At 61.3% G+C, this 9,369-nt stretch overlaps 1 protein-coding gene across 1 annotated transcript in view; it reads left to right on the forward strand.

The window, feature by feature from the left end:
* Positions 1 to 7,742, forward strand: part of ZNF512B (zinc finger protein 512B) — a 12,678-nt gene extending 4,936 nt beyond the window's left edge. Inside the window, exons 2-17 of the mRNA XM_021713224.1 lie at positions 1,524 to 1,646; positions 1,935 to 2,077; positions 2,447 to 2,575; positions 2,666 to 3,324; positions 3,425 to 3,651; positions 3,747 to 3,818; positions 3,921 to 4,067; positions 4,219 to 4,343; positions 4,426 to 4,518; positions 4,673 to 4,771; positions 4,846 to 5,016; positions 5,386 to 5,580; positions 5,786 to 5,887; positions 6,196 to 6,258; positions 6,771 to 6,869; positions 7,251 to 7,742. Coding sequence (XP_021568899.1) covers positions 1,524 to 1,646; positions 1,935 to 2,077; positions 2,447 to 2,575; positions 2,666 to 3,324; positions 3,425 to 3,651; positions 3,747 to 3,818; positions 3,921 to 4,067; positions 4,219 to 4,343; positions 4,426 to 4,518; positions 4,673 to 4,771; positions 4,846 to 5,016; positions 5,386 to 5,580; positions 5,786 to 5,887; positions 6,196 to 6,258; positions 6,771 to 6,869; positions 7,251 to 7,502 — 2,699 coding nt within the window. The 3' untranslated portion in view covers positions 7,503 to 7,742. The remainder of the gene's footprint in view (positions 1 to 1,523; positions 1,647 to 1,934; positions 2,078 to 2,446; positions 2,576 to 2,665; positions 3,325 to 3,424; positions 3,652 to 3,746; positions 3,819 to 3,920; positions 4,068 to 4,218; positions 4,344 to 4,425; positions 4,519 to 4,672; positions 4,772 to 4,845; positions 5,017 to 5,385; positions 5,581 to 5,785; positions 5,888 to 6,195; positions 6,259 to 6,770; positions 6,870 to 7,250) is intronic.
* Positions 7,743 to 9,369: the final 1,627 nt, after the last annotated feature.

Raw genomic sequence — 9,369 nt, forward strand, 5'->3', positions numbered from 1 at the left:
GGGGTCCGGGCGGAGCGGCCTTCTCTGCGGTCCCGTTGCGGCGTCGCCTTTGGTTAGCGTGGCGGGGCCCCTTCTCCCTGTGGGGGCTCGTGGTTTTACTGAACTCGCTCGTTCTCATCTTGGTTTGCGAGTTGCTGGCCCGGGATGGAAGGAGAGTCTCCGCCTCCCAGGCCGGCCCTGGTCTCAGGCCCCGCAACTCTGAATTCTTTGCCCAGGCCTCAGAAAAATTGGAGGGGGTGCCCAGTAGGCATCTGCCCCCCTAGTCACGGGGGGGGGGCCGGGATGACTCATGCTGGCTCTGTCTCCTTTCGGAGTTGCAAAGTGAGGACTTCAGAGAACTTTGTTTGCATGTTCTAGGCCCAGGACACTGGCACTCCCCTCTTGGCAATGGGCAGTGACTATCCTGACCTCTGACCTCATCCCTCTGGCCCTCCTGGACACAGCAGCCCCTTCCCATCTCCTCTGATCTAAGTTAACGGCAAGCTGTCAGGAGAGGGGCCATCTGCTCCTGTGACCCTCACCCTGCTTCCTGGCACCATCTCTTTCCATGGCTTTGGATTTCCCTGGGGGAGGACCCAGCAGAGGTGGGCTCAGAGTCCTCATCTGCTCCCCACTCTTGGGATGGGGTCCCCCCAGAAGACAGGCCTATGGAGGCCCAGCCTGGGACAGCAGGGTGTTCTCCGGCCAGTAGCCTGGCAGTCTCTTGTGCCTGGGTCATTACTGCCTGTGCTTACCTTGACGTGTTTGGCTGAAGTGGTACTGCTGGATCTGTGGGCAAGGAACTGAGGGGCTTTGAGAGTGGAGGCGAGGGAGAGGTCAGCCAGGGGTGGCGAGGGCTGAACACAAGGCCTCTGTCCAGGCAGAGGAGACGAGGTGGAGAAGAAGGACAGGTAGGATGGCTCACCTTGTGCAGTGGGGTCCTCAGTCTACACCAGAAGGGAATGCATGCAAAGGGAAGCGGGCTGGGGCCCTCAGCACTCTCTTGGCTGTTTTCTGTTTGTGTCTGGAAAGAGGGGTCCAGGGGTGCTCTCTCGGGGAGGTTGGCATTGCATCGGGTCTGGGTGGGAAGGGCGTGGGTCCTGTGAGAGAAGGTGTCCCCCTGTGCCAGAGCCAGGCAGGTGAGCTAGCAGCCATCGCCCTGTCATAACTGCCCCCCCCCCAGGGATGTGGTCAGCCTCCTTCTCCCCACACAAGCCACCTTTCCTGGGGATAAGCCCCACCCAGCAGGGTGGGCGTGCATGAGCCGTGAAACTGTGTCTGGGACTGAGGGAGACTGCTGAAGCGGGTGAGGGTCTCAGGGTCTTGGGACAGGATCAGGTCCTTCCACACTGATGGTGCCTCCTGGACTACCTGGGGAGGTGTTAACTGGGCAGCTCCTCCCTATCTCTTGCTTTCCCATGTAACTCAGAACACAAGACGGTAGACTCCCCTTCCTTGGCAGGAAGGGCAAGGATCCAGGGCAGCCCCACCACATCCTGAGTCAGGCCTGTTGGGCCTCAGAGGTCTGTCCATTTGCTCTGCAGAGATGACAGATCCCTTCTGCATTGGAGGTCGTCGGCTCCAGGGGTCCAGCAAGAGTGGACCCGGGAAGGATAGCAGCCGGAAGGAGGTCCGACTTCCCATGCTGCATGATCCACCAAAGCTGGGTAAGAGGAGTCAGGTAAAAGCTGTAGTTGTGGGCAGCAGGTGGCAGGAGTGGGCCACCTCCACAGGAGTTCAGTCCTGGGTACCCACTAGGGCACTTGAGTTCCTGAGGGCCTACCCAGGTGGGGGTCATCTTGGGCATAGCTGGGCCCCTGGGTTCTTGTCCGACGCTGTCCATGGTTCCTGCTCCATGCCTTGGTGTCGGGGAAGGGAGGCTCCCTCTGGACCCGAGCAGTTCAGGTGGCAGGCAGCGTTGCACAGCCACCAAGCCTCAGTGTCATATGCTGTAGGGATGCCGGTGGTCCGTGGTGGACAGACAGTGCCTGGCCAAGCCTCACTCTGCTTTGACCCAGGAAGTCCAGCCAGCGACAGAACAGAAGGGAAGAAGAAAGGACGGCCAAAAGCTGAGAACCAAGCTCTCCGAGACATTCCTGTGAGCTCCTTGAGGGCCATGGTGGGGCTGGTGCTAAGATCTCCCTATCCGACCACGGCCCTGCCCTAACTTGCCCTCCACACATCCTGCACCAGCTCTATGCCTCAAGGTGTGAGCACTGGCCTGGTGGGCCTCAGGCAACCTGGGGTCCTCATGTCTGCCGTGAGGCCCCAGGGGTCATGTTGGTAGGTTCTTAGAACAGGTCTCAGTATGGTACCACCCTGGTGGCATGAATTCTGGCTGCACTCCAAGGTTGAGGGGCTCACACAGTGCATGTCCTGCAGACCTAGGGAGGGCTCTGAGTCTGGGACTGGGGCTGGCAGGGCCTGAGTGACCGCGGTCAGCAGCGCGGCCTTTCCCCATGCCCAGCTCTCCCTGATGAACCAGTGGAAAGATGAGTTCAAGGCACACTCGAGGGTGAAGTGTCCAAACTCGGGGTGCTGGCTGGAGTTCCCCAGCATCTACGGGCTCAAGTACCATTACCAGCGGTGCCAAGGGGTAAGGGACTGCGGGTCGGGAAGAAGCAGCCTGGGGGTGTGTCTAGGCAGAGACCCTCAGGGCCCCATCCCACATCTGCCTTCCCTCCAGGGTGCCATCTCGGATCGGCTGGCCTTCCCCTGCCCCTTCTGTGAGGCTGCGTTCACCTCCAAGACCCAGCTGGAGAAGCACCGGATCTGGAACCACATGGACCGACCCCTGCCTGCCCCCAAACCCGGGCCCGTCAGCCGGCCAGTCACCATCAGCCGGCCAGTTGGGGTCAGCAAGCCCATTGGCGTGAGCAAGCCGGTCACTATCAGCAAACCTGTGGGTGTCAGCAAGCCTATTGGCATCAGCAAACCAGTCACAGTTGGCAGGCCCATGCCAGTCACCAAGGCCATGCCGGTTACTAGGCCCGTGCCAGTCACCAAGCCTGTCACGGTCAGTAGGCCCATGCCAGTCACCAAGGCCATGCCAGTCACCAGGCCTGTGCCAGTCACCAAACCCATTACAGTCACCAAGTCTGTGCCAGTCACCAAACCTGTGCCGGTCACCAAACCCATTCCAGTCACTAAGCTTGTGACAGTTACGAAACCTGTGCCAGTGACCAAGCCAGTGACAGTCAGCAGGCCCCTTGTAGTCAGCAAGCCGGTGACAGTCAGCAGGCCCATTGCCCTTGGCAGACACACACCACCCTGCAAAATGGTGCTGCTGACCAAAACGGAAAACAGAATACCCCGCGCCTCATGCAGGAGCAGTGGAAAGAAAAGGTATGGGCTTGAGCCAGGTGGGGTACTCTTCCACCATGGCACGGGGGTGACAGGGCCCAAAGTCGGGCCCTCCTGGCCCTCACTCACCTGCTCCCTGCAGGACTGCAGACAGCCTGGACACCTGCCCCATCCCGCCCAAGCAGGCAAGGCCAGAGAATGGAGAGTATGGACCAGCCAGCCTGGGCCAGAGCTCAGCTTTGCAGCTGAGTGCAGAGCCCAGTGGCGGCTCCTTGTCACTGGACAGCAGGCCGTCAGGGGGCAAGGAGGCACTACGGGCCACAGGCCCTGCGTCCCCGCCCGAGGAGGACCCAGAGCGCACAAAGCACAGTAAGACCAGAGCCCTGGGGGCTATGGTGGGGGGCTCCAGCTTCCTGATGGTTATTTGACCAGAATCTTGGCCCTGTTTTCTCTCCCCGAGTCAGGAAGGAAACAGAAAACACCCAAGAAGTTTACAGGGGAGCAGCCATCCATCTCAGGGACCTTTGGACTCAAAGGTGAGACCCTGGCCAGGTGGGCACTCCCAGGGCTGGGTGTGTTCACAAGTGTGTCAGCCCCTCAGCCTGGGTCTTCCCCACCCTGCCTGCGTGTGCACACAGGCCTGGCCAAAGCTGAGGACAAGGCCCGAGTTCACCGCTCCAAGAAGCAGGAGGGGCTGGGGTCTGAGGATGTACGGAAGAAGGTACTGGCTGCCCCCATCTCTGTCAGCAAGGAGGCACCGACCCCTGTGGCCCATCCAGCCCCAGGTAGGAGCTCCTGCAGGGACCCAGAGCTGTCCTGACTGTGAGGTCCCCACAGCACAGGGCAGGGGCTGAGTGTGGACCCTGGGCTCTGTGCCTGGCAACCCGGACATCCAGGAGTCCCCACCAACCTCTGAGGCCCCTGCCCTGCCTACAGGTGGCCCCGAGGAACAGTGGCAGCGAGCCATCCATGAGCGGGGGGAAGCTGTCTGCCCCACCTGCAATGTAGTCACCCGCAAGACCCTCGTGGGACTCAAGAAGCACATGGAGGTGTGTCAGAAGGTAAGACTGCCCCACAGGTGCAGGAGGGAGGCGCCCCCAGCCTGGCAGAGCTTCTCACGGGGAGGGGGGGCTGTGTCTGCAGTTGCAGGATGCACTCAAGTGCCAGCACTGCCGGAAGCAGTTCAAGTCCAAAGCCGGCCTCAACTACCACACCATGGCTGAACACAGTGCCAAGGTACACCACCCGGCCCCAGTTCCCACCTAGTCTTGACCTCTGACCTCTTGCTCCACCCCCACTGCAGCACCCCTCACCTGACCTTGTGACCCAAGCTCTGGCAGGGCAGGAGCAGGGCCCTGTGGTGGGGCACTGAGGCTCACTCTGTCCCCAGCCCTCTGATACCGAGGCCTCCGAGGGGGGTGAGCAGGAGGAGCGTGAGCGGCTGCGCAAGGTGTTGAAGCAGATGGGACGACTGCGCTGCCCTCAGGAGGTCAGTAGGGGGACACTGGCGGGGCCCTGGGCCTGGCTCCTCACTGGCTACTCACCTGCCCTCTGGCCCCCCAGGGCTGCGGGGCTGCCTTCTCCAGCCTCATGGGCTACCAGTACCACCAGCGGCGCTGTGGGAAGCCACCCTGTGAGGTGGACAGTCCCTCCTTCCCCTGCGCCCATTGCGGCAAGACCTACCGCTCCAAGGCTGGCCACGACTACCACGTGCGCTCAGAGCACACAGCCCCGGTGAGTGGCCTGCGATCACCTGTGGGCCTCATGTCTGTGCTGTTTCACCATGCGCTGTCCTGTGTGTCACATGTGTCCTCACATCCCATGGGCACTGAGCATATGTGTCCATGTGTCACCTGATACGTGTGTCCTCCATTCCTTTCTATAAGAGACGTGTCCTGGACGGGAGTGAGGAGGGGCCCTGGACCCCATGCCTCTGTGTTCCCTCAGACTGCCTATGTCGCCCATGTCCCCAACACTCTGTGTGTCCTGAGTCCACCTGCCACATGTGACCTGCACCTCACTCTGACCCTGATCCTGACCTGCTGTTTCTTGCTGTCTTGCTCCCACGGCTTCCTCTGGCCTCTGTGCGTTCCTGCCCTTCAGCCCCCCGAGGAGCCCATGGACAAGCCCCCAGAGGCTGAGGACCTGTTGGGTGTGGAGCGGACCCCAAGTGGGCGCATCCGCCGCACGTCGGCCCAGGTTGCTGTGTTCCACCTGCAGGAGATTGCAGAAGATGAGCTGGCCCGAGACTGGACCAAGCGGCGCATGAAAGATGACCTTGTACCTGAGACCGCACGCGTAAGCCACCCGCCCCTTGTGTCTGTGTTTCCTTGAGCCCACGACCTCCTGGCATCTGGACATGTCTTGGCCCAAGTCCTTGTGACAGCCACCCCCTGTGGCCTGGATTCTCTGCTGCCCCATCTGTGCCACAGCACAGTCTTCTTAGAGCAGCCAGTATTCTCTGGGCCTAAGGCTTACCTGGTGCTGTGTTACGACTTTACAGCTCAACTACACCCGACCAGGGCTCCCCACACTGAACCCCCAGCTGCTGGAAGCCTGGAAGAATGAAGTGAAGGAGAAAGGCCACATCAACTGCCCCAATGACGTGAGCTGGGGCAGACTGGTAGTGGGGGTGGGGAGACGGCACATGAACAGAGAGCCCAGGTGAGGCCCTCTGGGCCAGAGAGAGACTGAAACTGAGACCTGTCAGGAGGTGACCAACCACCCTCTGGCCTTTGGCCCCTCTGGGGACCTCAACCTCAGACCCTCCGTGCCCAGCCTGCTCACTCTGCAAGACTCCTGGGGTCAGGCCCCCACTTGCCCCAGAGGCCTCAGAGTTCCCCGGGGCTGGGGCAAGGATGCATTTGGTGTGGGGTGCGGGGTATCCCTTGCCCACAGCTGCCTCCCCTGCAGTGCTGCGAAGCCATCTACTCCAGCGTGTCGGGACTCAAGGCCCATCTCGCCAGCTGCAGCAAGGTTAGTCCCAGAGCCTCCCCTGTTGGCTAGGTGGGATGCTCAGAGCTCCCAGCTCACTCTAGCCGGGCCAGGATCCCCCCATGTGAGTGTGAGACCCAGCCCTGCTTCCCATGGGGCCACCCAAGACACCTCACTGGCCCCTATCCTCAGCCATAGCCAGTGGATCCCAGTCCTGTCCTTGGGTCTTCTTGTCTATGTGGGTACGAGCAGTCACCCCAACTCCAACCCCAGGGTACACTAGTGTAGAATAAGGTACCCTCAGCAAAGGTCTGCAACCTTTCTCCTGGGCACCTACATCTCTACCCCTCCTCACACCCCACCTTCCCTGCAGCGGGAGTGCCTTGGCAGTCCTGCCACATAGTGATCTCGTGGGTCCCTGAAGGCCCCCCACAGGCGCCCATCCTGGCACAGATAGCCACAGCTTTTCTTTGGCTATCCCTGCCTCTGCCCCTCCAGCCCCGGGGTGAAGGCTAGATCCTGCCTTTGGGAACGGGCCTGCCTGTGTGTTACAGGGGCCCCACCTGGCGGGGAAGTACCGCTGCTTGCTGTGTCCAAAGGAGTTCAGCTCAGAGAGTGGCGTCAAATACCACATCCTCAAGACCCATGCAGAGGTGCGGGGCTGTCTCTAGGCCTGGGGCCAGGGGCTGGCCCAGGAGGGGGCGGGTCCAGGCAGGGAGAGGCCCATAGCCTGCATGAGGGTGTCTGAGTAAGTGGCCAGTGTGGAGACATCTGGTGGGAGACATCTGGTGGTTTCTCCTCAGAGTGGCCTCCAGCTTCCTTGGAAGAGCTGGAAGGCTTGGTCCCCTGCTCTCTGCCCCGGGCACCCTGAGCAGGAACTGTCCTGGTAGGGGCCTGCCCTTCAGCTGCCTCGCTACCATTGTCTGCTGCTCCAGAGGCTGCATTGGGCCAGGGTGTGGGCTCCCAGGTCACGCCTGGCTCTGGTGCTGCGTGTCCCCCGTCCTGGGTCTTCATCACCACGTCTCTCTCCCCAGAACTGGTTCCGCACCTCAGCAGACCCACCTCCCAAACACAGGAGCCAGGACTCGGTGGTGCCCAAGAAGGAAAAGAAGAAAAGCCTGGCAGGCGGGAAGAAGAGGGGCCGCAAACCCAAGGATCGATCCCCTGAAGATCCCATGCCCAAGCTGCCCCCCCGGCGGGATGACTGGCCCCTGGGATGCAGAGACAAAGGGGTCCGGGGCTCCACTGGTCGGAAGGCAGGCGCTGGTAAAGCACCTGAAAAGTGAGCTTGGTGGGTGGGTCCTGACCCTGCCGGCTACTGTGCCCACTCTGTCCAGGCGGAGTAGCCAGCTCCAAGACCTGCCCTCTGATTCTCCATCATTCACCCCACCTCGTCATCCGTCTAGTGGAGGTGGCCAGCCACTCTCCCTCCCTGAAGGTGGCCCTTCTCCTGCTGAGGTGGCCCCAGGGCACACCTGGGTTGGGACTCCCCAGAGGGTGCCCAGCAGAAGTGCAATAGCCAGGAGGGCCAGCGCTCCCCTCGGGAATGTGTCTGGGGCCTTGGGCCATAGGGGCTGTGGGGCAGAGCAGGTACTTGACCTTGGCCCTATCTCTGTGCCCTCAGGCCCCGCTGGGTCCCCACCCTATCTCCCCCAAGGCTCAGGCACCTCTGGTGACCCATGGTTCTGGGCTGGCTAGGGTGCCCAGGCAGCCTGGCAGCCACCCTCCTGGCCTCACCTCCACCCAACACTGGAACTCTGGACCCCCCAGCTACCTCCCAGGACAGACCTTGTCTGACCACTGCCGAGCTGACCTGACCAGGCGCCCCCCCAACTACCCCCCCACTTCTGTTTTCTACCTCTGCAGCACCCCGCTCCTCTGTCCATGGAATCCCTGCTGTGCTTCAGGCTCTGCCCCAATGGCCTGTGTGCAGTGCTTACAGCATGGCATAAGGGAGGGATTCTGCTCTCCTGCCCTTGGGGCTGCAGAAGCAGGAGCTGGAGGCCCTTGATGCAGCTCTCAGCCCTGGGGACTCGGGAACCCTGGAGTGTGCACTGCTGGCCTAGGTTGGGACAGGACTAATTTGGGCTCTGGAGTCTACCAGGGCCCATGGGCATGTGGGCAGAAAACTGGACAGAGCAGGCCTGGCTCTGAGGAGCCACTGGGGGATAGCAGCCCTCTGTCTGCCAATCTGGGTTGGCTCAGTGGCCAGGCATCCACAGGATCCCCTCCCCCTCCTTTTTTAACCTGCTCCTTTGTTTCTGGTTGTGTGGTCATTTGATTCAGGTGGCCAGTCAGGGGAGGGGGCTTGGCCAGGGTCACAGCAAGGGAGTGGCAGCTGCAGGCTCTGTCTTCACTGGCGCTGGGTCCCTGAGGATGGCTGGGTCTGCAGGTTGGGCATGGGTCAGGCAGGGAGTCTGATGCCTGGAGGAGGAGGTCACACAGCCTCTGGCTTCCTCCCTGGGCCTCACCTCCCACTAGCACTGCAGGGAGGGGATGCGCAGAGAGGGTGGGTGTGGAGGGAGGCCATTTCTAGCAGGGAGGGGTGGGCTGAAAGCTCGTCCTCACCTATCCTGGACGATGTGATTTTTGATATTTGCCCGTGTGCGTGTGTCTCCTGGGTGTAGTGGATGCCAGTCTTGTTGCTGTGACAAGTAACAACTTTTTTTAAAATTCTGTTTTTTATACAAAAACTCAAAATTTGACATTTTGGTGCTAAGGGTTTCCTGGTGCCGACAGTGGGTCTGGGAGCTGGGCTGGGCTGGTTGTGGGCCTCTGGGGCTGGGGTCCATCAGGCTCCCATGCTTCCCAGCACCTCATCTCACCCAGTCCCCAGGGAGAGGGGCCCCGCTGGAGTAGGCTCTCCTCAGAGACAAGTTCCAGGGGAGCTTTGGAGCTGGGGTTACATGCTCCTCCTGTCTGTGGCTTTTTCCTGTGGCCAGAAGGCTCTGATTCTCAGCGTCCCTGGCCTGATGTGCTGGCGGGGGTGGGGTGTGATCTGATCCAAGGTGGGGGCTTGGGCAGAGACAGGTGTGATCCAGCGCCAAGGGGGGGCGGCCTCTCTCCTGTATTACTAAACTTCACTGTGGTGCAGCAGGGCTAGGTGGGGTCTGCATCTGCTGTGGGGCAGCCTCGGGGTGGGCAGGCCCTGGC

Source organism: Carlito syrichta, unplaced genomic scaffold, assembly GCF_000164805.1.
Source record: "Carlito syrichta isolate Samal-C Ts95f unplaced genomic scaffold, Tarsius_syrichta-2.0.1 Scaffold304348, whole genome shotgun sequence".
NCBI classification, from domain to species: Eukaryota; Metazoa; Chordata; class Mammalia; order Primates; family Tarsiidae; genus Carlito; species Carlito syrichta.